At 33.9% G+C, this 15,506-nt stretch overlaps 1 protein-coding gene across 7 annotated transcripts in view; it reads left to right on the top strand.

Moving 5' to 3' along the window:
* Positions 1 to 15,506, top strand: part of CD36 (CD36 molecule (CD36 blood group)) — a 79,816-nt gene that overhangs the window by 62,795 nt on the left and 1,515 nt on the right. For all 7 annotated transcript variants that reach the window (XM_054494805.2, XM_054494801.2, XM_054494803.2 and 4 more), the window contains 9 exons: positions 1,722 to 1,901; positions 3,082 to 3,173; positions 6,392 to 6,438; positions 9,839 to 9,908; positions 10,827 to 11,014; positions 11,742 to 11,860; positions 12,558 to 12,631; positions 13,214 to 13,268; positions 13,953 to 14,117. In XM_054494805.2, coding sequence (XP_054350780.1) covers positions 1,722 to 1,901; positions 3,082 to 3,173; positions 6,392 to 6,438; positions 9,839 to 9,908; positions 10,827 to 11,014; positions 11,742 to 11,860; positions 12,558 to 12,631; positions 13,214 to 13,268; positions 13,953 to 14,117 — 990 coding nt within the window. The remainder of the gene's footprint in view (positions 1 to 1,721; positions 1,902 to 3,081; positions 3,174 to 6,391; positions 6,439 to 9,838; positions 9,909 to 10,826; positions 11,015 to 11,741; positions 11,861 to 12,557; positions 12,632 to 13,213; positions 13,269 to 13,952; positions 14,118 to 15,506) is intronic.

The following is a 15,506-nucleotide window of genomic DNA, read 5'->3' as shown; positions in this document are numbered from 1 at the left end:
CACTGTAATTAATCCTATCATTAGAATTATTAGGTTTTACTTGTTTTTCCATTTTTATCAAAACGTATTCCTGTATCATTATTTTGAATGGAGGCATGGTCATTTGGAAAGTGACAAAATCGTAAGAATCGACTGCATTAGAAGACCACTTTATTTTTTTCATTATTTTTTGTTGAAACATTCTCTATATTTAATTTCAATTTTATAATAGATTACAGGAATATGCTTAAGAAACAAGTACAACATTTGTTTCAGTATGTCTTTAAATGATAGACTTTTAAGTACGTAAGCAACTATATAATAAAAGGTTTCCAAATGCAGCCTGTAAGAAATCAGGCAAATTTTACTATAAGCAATAAACCATTCCAAGCTTTCCAGACGGTCTCCATAGCTGTACCAGTGGTCAATAACCTTTAACCAAACAAAACAAACAAACAAAAGCACTTTGCAATTTGTTGCTGCAAAATGGGGAGAGAAAAGAGTATATAAACTTGATGGAATCACAACTGTCAATATAATTTAAGGGAAAATAAAGTCGATAAGGTTGATGGTGTCTATTGTTTGGAAAGTCGAATTAGGCTGTTTGCTTGGGGCTCTAGACACCACACCACTGAACAAACATAAAATTCCGCAGAGTCTAGCTATCCGCCAACAGGGGGTGCCGTCCAAACTCATGGCAAATAAAGGGCATTTGGTGCTCACCATTCGCAACAGGCAGGCATTTATGTGGATGAAGTATAATTTCTTCAGCAAGCTCAGCAAAAACTCTTAAGGGGCAAAAATGAACTCTGCATTTTAAGAAAAATAGAAAATGAAAACACAAAATCCTAAAAAGTATATGAAGGCTCTGCATCAGCACACTGGCATCAAACCACACATCCACAGCACATCCTAATTCTATGGGAAACAATCCTTGCTTATCGGAGGTGCATGTCTAAATTCAATAGCTTACCAATATCCTCTTGGGAGTAGGCCAAAAGGAAACAGAAAACCCCCATTAAAAAAAGAAGTTTCTTTTCCTAAACATTTTCCTGAAGCTGAAATTGAAGTGGAGAGGACGTCAGTTGTCCTCGTCGAAGTCGTAGTCCTCCTCATCCTCCCCAACCTGGGACACCGGGGTCTTCACCCTGCAGATGCTGTACAGAGACCTGTTGGAGCTTGTGGCCAGCATTTCATCCGCACCATTGGTCAGGTCACTGGCAGAGAGCCTCCTGCCGTTAGACGTGGAACCTGCCGTTGGGATGAACACGCCTGCATCAATTGCGCCATTTCTGTCACGTGTGGCTCCAGCGCCTTTGGGACCAGACTTCTGGCTTTTTTTTTTTTTTAAGTTCTGGGACACATGTGCTGAACGTGCAGGATTGTTATATAGGTATACATGTGCCATGGTGGCTTGCTGCACCTATCAACCCATCATCTAGTTTTTAAGCCCCATATGCATTAATGCATTAGGTATTTGAGAAGACCTCTTTAAGTGTATCATTAAATAAACAGAGCTTAACTTGGAATGTCTTCTTCTTGTGGCTGGCACTGAGGCAAAGAAATGTAATCATCTAGGAATTAGACGAATTGCATTTTGAGTTTTGGCAGGATCTGGCAGTAATTTTAAAGATAAGCTTTAAAAAGTTTTTGTATTAAGCTCAATATTAGCATTTAATGCATTTATTTGTTAAAATCTAATATTGTATTCTTGTCTTAAACAGTGACTTTTTTTTTTGTAGGCTGCATCCCATATCTATCAAAATCCATTTGTTCAAGTGGTACTCAATTCACTTATTAACAAGTCAAAATCTTCTATGTTCCAAGTCAGAACTTTGAGAGAACTGTTATGGGGCTATAAGGATCCATTTTTGAGTTTGGTTCCATACCCTGTTACTACCACAGTTGGTCTATTTTATCCTGTAAGTACCAAATATGAATGGCAATATTATTACATTTTAATTGAATTAATTCAATGGCATTGGCAAGGCATAATTTTATAATTTAGCTCATTAGTCTTACCGCTGATCTGGAGACATAGATGCTAACTTTTTAAAAAGTCCGCTTCTCATTATAGCTTCAGCTTTCCTAGTTGGGAAATTCATCTGAATTTAACAATTAAATTTAAACCTGAAGAATAGATTTAATAAGGTTTCTGCTCATTTATAAATATACAATTTTTTTTTTAATTAGCCGGTAAGCTAGTCTGTAAATCTTTGAGCACTGTTTTTGGCTTTCATTTCCCTTTTCACATAATCAAGTTTAATACCATATTTTTATTTGTTTTAAATATACTCCTCATTCCTCCTTTTCTAGACCTTTTACAACTTTAATTTATATTTAAAAGTTAGTCTAATGTTCACATCTCAATACTTAAATAAGAATTTTTAGTAGTTTACAATGTCATGAAATGGCAGCTTGAAGATTAAGGAAAATGTGAACTTGATGGCGTACTTCATTACAGCTTAATGTTTTGAATTACAAATAGGATAAGCTAACTACTGAATTGGAAGTTGACCTATGACTTCATTTGGCACTATATGTGAATATTATGTTCTCTAGTTCATTGTTTTAGATACTGTTAGGATTACAAGGTTATATATCAATTAGAAATGAATGTAGAAAGCCATAATGAATCAAATTCATTCTCATTTTAACTCAATACTCATAGCTCTTTCTTTGGCTAATGCTTTAACTTTTGGATGTCTGATTTTTATCATTTTAGTAACCACTTATTAATGATCATAACATTTAGAATACCCCTAGAAATCACTGTTCTTATAGGTTTGTTCAATGTCCCTCACCTCAACATAGTAAGAATAGTGATCAAAATGCCCTCTTTGGCTTAATTATGACAAAGAGTGCTAGAGTTCACATCATGTCAGCTTCTGATATGTATCTTCTTTGTCGCAGCATCTAGCACTTATTTCTAGGCACCTTTCACAATTTTTTAAGGCCAATAATTTAAAAAATACATTGTAGATGTATTTCAAGTCATTTGAGTAACCAGTGATTGAGAAATGTGAAAGTGAGTTGTGTATTGTATAACTTTGAAAAAATGACTTGTTCTAGAAGTAACATTTTCCCATACATATATTTCAGTACAACAATACTGCAGATGGAGTTTATAAAGTTTTCAATGGAAAAGATAACATAAATAAAGTTGCCATAATCGACACATATAAAGGTAAAAGGTAAGTATTCTGGTAAAATGTGCATGTATATTACTAGGGTACTCTTAAGCAGGAATAGTGTTCATTTAACATCTCATAACACATAGGCATCAACCTATAGAACAGACCTGGTTATAATTCAGCTCTGGGAACTCCTGTTCTGCTAGGTATTCACTCTTTAGTTGTGGTAACTGGTGAGTTCACACCAGTGCATAACTGCTGACTATCAGCTCCACTTTAAGGTTTGGTTCACCTTTCTGCACAGGTTATGGTTATGTTACATAAATCCCCAAAGGGACTATTTTTTCATCTCTGCTACATATCCAGCATTACAGTATAATTATTCTTACAATTAGATAACCATAAATGAAAAGGCAAAAAAAAACCAACACATCAACTGATTGTGTAGTAGATGGAAACTTTTTTTTTTTTACTTTTTAAATTGAGCATATCGAATTCCATAATCTAGTGGCATGACCTAAATGTGTGTATAAAGATGGAAGCTTAATGAATCCAGGCAAGTGCTTTCATGACCTTCCCCCTGCAAGTAGTCTTTAAATAATTTTCCATATTGATAACTCAGCTTTTTTGACTTTATCAATGCAAAAATAGAATGAATATTTCAAGTGCTGTTCTACAATGTAAATACAAAATGTGAAAATGAAGACTTTGCCACCTTTAAAGTGGTAAAATAACAAATCAGCTTCCTAAGCCATTATTTCCTTTTTTTTTTCCCTAGCTCCAGCCTATTCACCTAAAGAATTTATAATTTATCATATATGTAAACTAGGAAGAGCCCTAATAAATATCAGGGGAACACACCTTATACAAAAATCAATTCAAGATGGATTAAAGACTTAAACGTTAGACCTAAAACCATAAAAACCCTAGAAGAAAACCTAGGCATTACCATTCAGGACATAGGCATGGGCAAGGACTTCAGGTCTAAAACACCAAAAGCAATGGCAACAAAAGCCAAAATTGACAAATGGGATCTAATTAAACTCAAGAGCCTCTGTACAGCAAAAGAAACTACCATCAGAGTGAACAGGCAACCTACAAAATGGGAGAACATTTTCACAACCTACTCATCTGACAAAGGGCTAATATCCAGAATCTACAATGAACTCCAACAAATTTACAAGAAAAAAACAACCCCATCAAAAAGTGGGTGAAGGACATGAACAGACACTTCTCAAAAGAAGACATTTATGCAGCCAAAAAACACATGAAAAAATGCTCACCATCTCTGGCCATCAGAGAAATGCAAATCAAAACCCCAATGAGATACCATCTCACACCAGTTAGAATGGCAATCATTAAAAAGTCAGGAAACAACAGGTGCTGGAGAGGATGTGGAGAAATAGGAACACTTTTACACTGTTGGTGGGACTGTAAACTAGTTCAACCCTTGTGGAAGTCAGTGTGGCGATTCCTCAGGGATCTAGAACTAGAAATTCCATTTGACCCAGCCAGCCCATTACTGGGTATATACCCAAAGGACTATAAATCATGCTGCTATAAAGACACATGCACACGTATGTTTATTGCGGCACTATTCACAATAGCAAAGACTTGGAACCAACCCAAATGTCCAACAATGATAGACTGGATTAAGAAAATGTGGCACATATACACCATGGAATACTATGCAGCCATAAAAAATGATGAGTTCATGTCCTTTGTAGGGACATGGATGAAATTGGAAATCATCCTTCTCAGTAAACTAAACTATCGCAAGAACAAAAAACCAAACACCGCATATTCTCACTCATAGGTAGGAATTGAACAATGAGAACACATGGACACAGGAAGGGGAACATCACACTCTGGGGACTGTTGTGGGGTAGGGGGAGGGATAGCATTAGGAGATATACCTAATGCTAGATGACGAGTTAGTGGGTGTAGCGCACCAGCATGGCACATGTATACATATGTAACTAACCTGCACATTGCGCACATGTACCCTAAAACCTAAAGTATAATAATAATAAATAAATAAATAAATAAATGAAGGAAAAAAATAAAAACCAAAAGCCTGAAAAAAAAAAAAGTTAAAAAAAAAAATCAGGGGAACAAGCTTTCTTCTCCATAAAGTTAACAATTGTGTATTCGACTAGTTTTTTTCTGAAAAAGAATAAAGTGATCAAAACCAAAAGAGATAAAATGTTTTTATTAATATAAAGTAACCCCTACCTCAAACTGAGTCTATCTAATGAATGCTTTTAACAGCTAAATATTACTAGTGGAGTACTTTTTCTTCTAAAGAGTCCACAGTTACATATTTTTATAGAAAAGTCAGTAGAGGGGGAAAAAAACACTTCTAAGTATTCACTTAAGAGGAAATCACAGCAATTTTTTATATTGAGAAATAACGAGCATTTCACTCTACTTTAATATTACAGAGAGATGTGGAGGGGAGTTGCAAAGCGTTCCTAATTAGAGTAAGAATTTCACATCACTTTAAGATTATAAGGTTGATTTAACTCATGGCAAGACTGAACATGATTAACCACTAATTTTGTTTAAAAAGTAAGCAACGGCTTATCTTGACATGTCACTGTCAGGAGTGGGAAAAAAAGTTTTTCCATCACCAAAAAGTGAGGATGCAGGGAAACTATTACTATTGTTTTTATCACTTTCAGATATATATATAGCTTATTTGGACAGCAAAGTATAAATTAATAAACTCTTTTCTACTTTATTGCCAGTCCATGAGAGAATTAAAGGGAGGAAGGGGCAAGAATATAAATTAATCATCTACATGTTTTGAATGTTTGCTGATCCAAACATCTGCTTGTTTCCTCTTCCCTGCTTCTCTCTTCTGCCTGCCTTGTACTGAGCTTACATCAGTTACCCACTTAACACTTTCCTTCTATTCATTCTGAACACTTATACTACTGAGTAATTCATGTATCCCATTGGAAAAAAAAAATTCTCCCCTAAGTAGAGATCTAAGTTTCTGATAAATGTTTTTACTTTTTTTCTTATTCCGAGATGTTTCTAATTAACACCTGGCAGTTTTTATTTTGTGATCTGGCCACCTAATGGCATCAGGTACATTGCAATAAGATAAAAGGTTCAAACAAAACATGAACAGAATTAAACATTTCTTAAACTTAGTACTTGTCACATTTAAATGCATCATATTAACAGAAGTATTGAATTATAATAGAAGTAATATAAGAAAGGTATTCTTTAAATGAGAATGTTTATTCATTGTCATTTTCTATTCCTAGGAATCTCTCCTATTGGGAAAGTTATTGCGACATGATTAATGGTACAGGTAAGAATATTTGTTTTGTGGTCATCACAATGAATCCACCTCCCTTTCCCACAAATCCACCGTTACACTGACAGTGTTCTGAAAGTTGAGGGTGTGTGTTTACTTGCCTTTATATCCCCACAACAAAATTCAGAGTCACTATTTGTATATAGGCTAAATGTCTGTTCAATGTGATGGGATTTGTAAAGATTAATCATAAAAAATCAGCCCTTACTGCATGATTCAGAGAAATGTTTGCTTTGTAAAAACTTAACTGCCATCCTGGCAACAGAAGTAAGTGGTAAAAAACAACAACAAAAAACACTTTAGTTACATTTCAAATATTTTATAAATAGTATACAGATAAGTTAGAATTGAAAGAATAAAAAAAAGCTAATTACAAAAGAGAAAACATATCTAAGCAAGGCTTATAGCTGAGATAGAATAAAGTTGCAAGACAGAACCATCCATTTTTGGATAAGGTGGTCAGAATGAGAGAAAACAAGAACAAAGTCAGATGTTTTCTTAACTGTGAAAAAATATGTAAAAAATGAGCATTCATAAACTTTGATTTAGGGTATGGTTAGATCAGGCTTATTCTCCTTCAGGAAAAGCAAAGTACAGATATGCCTATTAGTTTAAGAATTAAGATTTTTAAAAAGCAATGGAAGGCTGGTCACAGTGGCTCATGCCTATAATCCCAGCAGTTTGGGAGACCAAGGCAGGTAGATAGCTTGTGCCCAGGAGGTTGAGACCAGCCTGGGCAACATGGCAAAACCCCATCTCTACAAAAAAAAAAATACAAATATTAGCTGAGCGTGCTGGCACACGCTTTTAGTTCCAGCTACTTGGGAGGCTGAGGCAGGAGGATCACTTGATCCCAGGAGGTGGAGGCTGCAGTAAGCTATAATTGTGCCTCTGCACTCTAGCCTGGGCAATAGTGTGAGACCCTGTCTCAAAAAAAAAAAAAAAAAGTGGTGGGAATCGAATACCATGAAGTAATTAATATCAGAGGCAAGCTTTCAACTACTAGGAAACAAAAGCACAAAGTTTAGAAAATTAGGGAATATCCCATAGGAAAATGATATAATAAAGATAAAGACACTTAAGTAAAAATGAAGTACAGAGAATGTTTACTTTGCCAAAGGTATGATTATTGACTTCGTATGCATATTTAATTCTATTGTTGCCTTGTAGGAAAAAAACAGAAAACAAAACAAAAAAACCAGCAAAAACATTGTTGGATTTGCAGGTTGGTTTTTGTTGTTTTTTTTTTTTTTGTTGTTGTTGTTTTTGACACATAGTCTTGGCTCTGTTGCCAGGCTGGAGTGCAGTGGTGCGATCTCGGCTCACTGCAATCTCTGCCTCCTGGAGTTCAAGTGATTCTCCTGCCTCAATCTCCTGAGTAGCTGGGACTACAGGCGTGCGCCACCACACTCAGCTAATTTTTGTATTTTTAGTAGAGACAGGGTTTCACCATGTTGGCCAGGATGGTCTTGATCTCTTGACCTTGTGATCCGCCCCCCTCGGCCTCCCAAAGTGCTGGGATTACAGGCTTGAGCCACCGCGCCTGGCCAAGGCTTTGCAGGGTTTTGAGCCATAGGAGTGGGCAAATAAGCTATTTTCTAAGTAAAGCATTTCTGGAAATAAATTTTCAAGTCCTCAATACTACCAATGCTAGTAGTTGTATAAGCAGAATACTTAGTCTTAGATGCAGAGATAAATATACTGTGTTATTCCTAGTAAAGGATTCTTTATGGGTTTAAGGAGAAAAATCTTTAAAAAGAAGATTCATTGACAATAATAGAAATGCATGAGCATCAGGCATGATGTTAAAAATATCTACAGGGAAAATAGGCCTGATACAAACTAGGAAAAGAGGGAATTTGGACAGAGCAGGGGATGGTCCCTGTGAGAGAGATTCTTGCTTATGGCACTAGGAAAAAGAAAGTAATAAAACAGTAAGGTTCTAATGTGTTTTCATCGCAATTTAGAAGTGCATCCTCTTTACCTTTTTCAGTAAGTTTGAAAAGACTTAAAATGAAAGTATTGGTATACATTTAGAATATTTCTTTTGGGAGGACAAAAAAAAAGTTCTGCAAATATCTGCTATGTTGCAGTCATTGTCCATGGTAGTTGCTGGGTATAATTAGGACATAATCTTCAATGATATTTTAGATAATGATCTTAAAAGCTTTTCAATGCATTTTTCTTTAATTATTAAGGAAATGGAAAAGAAGTTGTTGGCAATGTCCATATGGGGGCTTATATTTTACTTGTCACAAGAGTGTAAATTAATGAAAACAAGGTCACAAGGTTGACACACTTGCCAGAGAAAGAACCTACAATGCATAATCAAAGATGAGACTTACCATTTAAAACTCATTCAATGATGGCTCATATTAGTGATATTCATGTGAGAAGTACATGGAGGAGTTAACTACTTCTTCATATATCCAATGTTTGCCATGGATCATAGCTGTAGCAAAAAGTAAATTCAATAAATGACTTTTTTATACACTTTCAAAGCATTTGAAGTTCTGTTTAGTGAGAGAACTTTAGTAAATACTTTTAGAAGTATTAATCAGCCATTAGGACAAATGAGAAAAAAAATCACTACAAATAAATGTGGACATGGCAGGAGATCCAAATGAACTTCACTGGAAGAAAAGTGCCACTCTACTGGTGGGGCAGGGCATTTCAAAAAACAAACACAATGTTAGCATTAACATTTCATGTTTAGGTTTCTTTTATTTTGTACCACTAAATATGTATAGTATGTAGATTTGTTGTTGACAATAGCAGCCGCCAGCCATATGTAACTGTTAAGGACTCAAAATATGGCTAGTGTGATTTGAAACGTGCTGTAAATATACAATACACAGTGGATTTTGAGATTTTAAGAATTTAAAATATTTTATAATGGTTACATGTTAAAATATTTTGGATATTAATAAGTTAAATATAGTTTTGTTTTGTTTGAGACAAAGTTTTCCACTTGTCGCCCAGGCTGGAGTGCAATGGCATGATCTTGGCTCACTGCAATATCCCCCTCCCGGGTGCAAGCAATTATCCTGCCTCAGCCTCCCAAGTAGCTGGGATTACAAGCGCCTACCACCACACCCAGCTAATTTTGTGTATTTTTAGTAGAGACGGGGTTTCACTATGTTGGCCAGGCTGGTCTCGAACTCCTGACCTCAGGTGATCCACCCGCCTTGGCCTTCCAAAGTGCTGAGCTTGCAGGCATGAGCCAGCATGCCTGGCCAGTTATTTCTTTTTACCTTTTAAAAATGTGGCTGCTAGATAAATTACTTAGGCAGTTTGCATTATATTTCTATGGACTACACTGGAGGAGAGATTTCCAGGTTTTTTTCTAGAACACATATTACATCTAATCATTTGCCACTCGATTTTTAAACAGATGCAGCCTCATTTCCACCTTTTGTTGAGAAAAGCCAGGTATTGCAGTTCTTTTCTTCTGATATTTGCAGGTAAGACAGATACTGAAGTATGTCTGAGTCAGACCCCAGGTGACAAAATGCAGACCAAGAAACTTAAACACAGCATACGAAATTCATAATGTTTATTAACTCTTTGCAAAATATTCTTCTGCATCCTCCAATTTTTAATAGTACAAATCTTTTTTTTTTTTTTTTTGCCATTTCTATCTAAGCAAGAACCATTTTGCCTTTTAAAAACTAAACTAGTAGTCTATTAACGATGAAGTCCAGAAGGGCATGCCCAATCTTTCTAAAGACATACAGAGAAGATGATGCAAATGTAACAGAACTGTGTTAATGTGCTCTGCTCAAATTTGTGGGGCCCAGTACTGGAACCCAAGCTCTGTCCCTAAAGACTGCATGATTGTGGGTAGGCATTTAACATCTCTGAATTTTTTTCTTATCTGTACAATTTAAGACAGCAGTATTTCTTCATATATGTGTATCTGGGGATAAGAAAAAAATGTGTATTGAACCCTATGATAGACACTTGGTAAATGATGGAAATGTACCAGGTATATATCCAGCATGTATATGCATACACTCCAGTGAGTAGTCTTTCTTTCCAGGATTAATTAAGCTGTGAAAGAAACTATTTCATTTAAACTGATCACAAATAAAGTATTTGAAGGAAGTCCTATAAATATTTACTCTATTGGAGAAATTGCCTGTGAGAAGTAACTTGGGTATAAATAAATATGGTACTTCACAAATAAGAATAGTTCATGCTTGGCTATTGAGTTTTAGCATGTGTTAAAATTTCCCAATCAATTACTTTTTTTCTAAGAATGAAACAAGAATTTAAAAGAGTATATGATGTTTCTAAGTTAAAGCAAGAATAAGAAAAAATTAATCTCCAGAATGTAAGTTCAGGTTCCTGGAATGCAGCTCTTTTTTCTCTGTATTTAGGTCAATCTATGCTGTATTTGAATCCGACGTTAATCTGAAAGGAATCCCTGTGTATAGATTTGTTCTTCCATCCAAGGCCTTTGCCTCTCCAGTTCAAAACCCAGACAACTATTGTTTCTGCACAGAAAAAATTATCTCAAAAAATTGTACATCATATGGTGTGCTAGACATCAGCAAATGCAAAGAAGGTGAGTAAATATCCTCAGTAGCACAGTCCATATCATAATTTGTGATATTCTTTAAAGTCAGACCTTTACCATAATCCTTTAGCAACCAAAATTTAAAATTAAAGTAAGAAAGTAATTAGGGCAGAAGAATGGTGGCAGAAAATTTTAGTGCTGACTTTGTATTTTGGGAAGATCCCACTTGTGTTTCAGTGTTACAAAATTTAGTTAAAACCACACCAGTATTTCCTTGTGGCTGCTTTTAGATTTATGGTGAAATGAAAATAATTCCGAGAACACATTAAGCATCCTGTTATCCATCTGTCCTAACTTTTTTCACTAGAAAATGGTAGAGGTAAATGTATTTTCAGTATGTATCTAAAGCTAGAGTTAAACATAAAATTTGAAGACTAATTTATCCTGTACATATTTATCATACTAACATGGGTGTGGAAGAAGAAAGAAAAAACTAGTGTTAAATAAATTCTTCATCCATAGACATATTACTGCCTGAAAGCTGAACATATATAGTTGAAACTTTGGGTTCATCAACAAAACTTTACATATTGAAAATTAATACTGAAGGAGTTTACAGTAGAAATCAATTGACATAATTCTTCCCCACCCATGTTAAAAACCAAATATGTATTTTTTAATGCAAGAAGCTTTAGTTTTGTGGAAATATTTTTTGAGTTATATGTGAAAGGAAGGAAGTTATTAATTCCAATTGACTCTTAAAACTTGTCTTCAGGGAGACCTGTGTACATTTCACTTCCTCATTTTCTGTATGCAAGTCCTGATGTTTCAGAACCTATTGATGGATTAAACCCAAATGAAGAAGAACATAGGACATACTTGGATATTGAACCTGTAAGAAAACACATTATTGATCTGATTTGGTTGATATTTTTAAAAATACAATTGAAATAAAAATAATCTGGTCAATAACACTAATCATATTTATTGAATCACATTCTTGAAAGTTACTGAAACTTATGTCGATTTCTTCCTATTGTTGTTTATGAAGTGATTCTAATTGGCTTAAAATAATTTTATATAAATATTTATGCTTATATGAGGAGTTATTGTATATTATGCAAAATTCAAAGAGTATATGTGAGTTTGACTATACTTATTGTCAAAATCTATAAAATTGTTGTAGCGCAACAGTTTTAATCTTTATTTTTGTATTTTTCTTTTCAAAAAGTAAATGAAATTCTAGGATTTTAGTAGTCATGTTTTAGTTGAAACAATGACACATGGATTCTAACTGAATATATATTTGACCAGGAATTATCTGCGATCTTATATTTTGTTGCTGATTTTTAAAACCATTTCAAGTAAATCACAAATCTAACTAAAACCTTGACATTCGATTGGGCAAATAAATTGTGTGTATCTATATGGATGCATGTGTATATAAATATAACTGTATATACAGTTTTAAAAGTTTCAATTAGTCCTGTTTAAGTTACTACCTTCTCTTCTGCTGTAAGAAAAATAAGTTTTGAATAGTATAAAAGAATGTTTTTAAAAGTTGGTAATTATTTAGTTGTTCTCTTTTTAGATAACTGGATTCACTTTACAATTTGCAAAACGGCTGCAGGTCAACCTATTGGTCAAGCCATCAAAAAAAATTCAGTGAGTCTCTTGAAAATGGTTATTTTGATATGATCTGTAGTATCTTCTTGTAAGAACATGAGTAAATCTATGTAAGTAAGTGGAAATAACATCTGATATCAACTTACCTTTAGCTTAATGTCACCAATCATTATTAAATGCTTATGACAAATTTCACCTATGCCTTAGTACCATATCTCATGTTTATTGAAATGGTACTTGCACAGATTTTTGAAATGGTACTTGCACAGATTTTTGAATGGTTTTATGGTTTTATTTGAGCATTTGATAGCATCTCTCATTTTGTTAGCTGCCCAAATATTTCTGTGACAATAATTTTTGGAATTCATATTTTAGTTCCCCAAGAATTTATTGAAAGGGAAAATCCGCACTTGGGAAAAAAATCAATGTGATTAGAAGACATATAAGAGCAAAGAAAGTCAAAAACAACTATATTAAAATTTAAATGAGTCATTACAGGAACAAAATCAAATTAGCAACAGCAACTAATTTATGAACATTTATTTTAAAGTTTGTTATATATAAATATTAGTTTATATGTTCATAATTTATGTTCATAATCATTTTCAATGTATATTACAGAGTATTAAAGAATCTGAAGAGGAACTATATTGTGCCTATTCTTTGGCTTAATGAGGTTTGTATTTTCAGCTGTTAGTCATTAAAAACAAACTTCTTTGTATATAAACAAGCTCTTGATGTTTCAAAAGAATGTGTAGTATATAAAGCTATATGTATTTCCGTTACCCATATACATTTATTAAACCTATTTGAGATGATCTAATTGCACAAAAACATCAAGTTTGTGTTAGTTTTCAGTTTTTAGAAAACATTTCCTATCATTTAAGATTTTCTTCAAAAATGCATCTATTAAACACATTTTCTTGTTGTAACATTTGTCTCAGGACAGTCTACCCTATTGCCTGACAAGGTATTTTTAGTATAAATCCATGCATTGATAGCTATAAAAATAGGAAAAGCATTGAATAAGTCTTTGGAGCAAATGGAACTGTTGACCCTTTGATAGTTCTGAAGAGCAAACGAATCCTAATACATTGAAGAGTACCATACTCTATCTATCTCTATCTGGCACTTAATTTCAAATGAATCCTAGTACATTGAAGAGTACCGTACTCTATCTATCTCTATCTGGCACTTAATTGCCTTTCTTGACTTGCAAAAGGAATTCCATTGACTTGTCTTATAGATACTGATGACTAACACCAATAGAGGTGTTAGAAAAAAGGGTGATAGGCAATTGAAGGGTTTATTTTGTTTTACTAATGTACCCAAATAATGTTGGTTATTAACTTGATTACAGACTGGGACCATTGGTGATGAGAAGGCAAACATGTTCAGAAGTCAAGTAACTGGAAAAATAAACCTCCTTGGCCTGATAGAAATGATCTTACTCAGTGTTGGTGTGGTGATGTTTGTTGCTTTTATGATTTCATATTGTGCGTGCAGATCAAAAACAATAAAATAAGTAAGTATATACCAAAAAATATTGCTTCAATAATATTAGCTTATATATTACTTGTTTTCATTTTATCAAAGAGAAGTTATATATTAGGCCATATATATTTCTAGACATGTCTAGCCAATGATCATTTTTAAATATAAGTAAATAAACCTATAAATATTATCAAGCAGATCACTAAAGTATATCTTCAATTCTGGGAGAAATGAGATAAAAGATGTACTTGTGACCATTGTAACACAAATATAGCACTTGTGCCAAACTTGTCCAAAATTGACTGGTTCATTTCTCAATTATATAGCTAGTTATATATTATCTGATATTTAAAAATAATTGACTAGGAAATGGTTTCATAAGAACAGGATTGCTGCATGTAGACATGCTGGCCATGCATTTTCCAAATCCAGAAAAGTCCTGAACTAAAATTTGAATATAATAGTATCAGAAAATAGGGGAAAATAGTGTTCAACATAGTAAAACCAAGTACTCAGAGTTGTGTACAAGAGTTTTGGCAGAATTGTAGAGAGACTTTAGGCCTCTATGCTTTAGGTATTAGTGTCCATGCAGAATTGTAGAGAGACTTTAGGCCTCTATGCTTTAGATATTAGTGTCCATGCACTCTTATACATAAAGATGAATGAATGCCTGAACTTTGCTAAAGGAAAACCTTTTTTTAGTTATCACAGGTAGCATTGGTGTTGCCTGTGGGGGAGAATTTTTTACTTTCTCCCTATTTTTCTTCAGCCCACCTCAAGGCAATGTAAATAAAAGCCGTATGTGTGCTATAATAACTTATTTAGTTGTTTACTGTGTGCCAGTACCATGCTAAAGATTCTATATCTCAGATTTTCCAATAGCCTGGATTCATCAGCATCCATTCTATCTTCTAGAGATGTTTCATGAAATCATACATTTTAATTGTTTATTACCAAAGCATAAATCAGTGAAAGTGGAATTTGGGGACCAATAATTTCCTTTTGTGAGATTGAGAGCTTGTGTTTGAAAAAGCAACCTAATTTTTGGTTCTAATCACTTCTACCACTATTTAGTCACCAAAAAGACAATGATTCTGCGTCCAAACTATTTGGACAGAATGTCTTCAAAATGCTAGCCTAAAATGTTCACATTATAAAAAGTTAAACATTACCTCCAATACCTGTCAGTAGCCTACTGACAAATTATGATTAAACAAAGGTATTTGTAATAGAAAAGATCATCCGCTGAAAAATAAAACAAAATAACAAAAAAACTTATCCTAATGGGAAAGCATGCTTAATAAAAGGAAATGCAGAAGTTGTAAACATGTTTTGTAAGTATTCAGTATTAAAATTATATGACACATTTTTATGATTGCTTGATGATCCTTGGATGTCAGATTCCTTGGGTCTATTTATA

This window comes from Pongo pygmaeus, chromosome 6 (assembly GCF_028885625.2).
Source record: "Pongo pygmaeus isolate AG05252 chromosome 6, NHGRI_mPonPyg2-v2.0_pri, whole genome shotgun sequence".
NCBI lineage: Eukaryota > Metazoa > Chordata > Mammalia > Primates > Hominidae > Pongo > Pongo pygmaeus.
The sequence above is the reverse complement of the archived record's forward strand: the minus strand, read 5'-3'. Positions and strand labels throughout refer to the sequence as shown.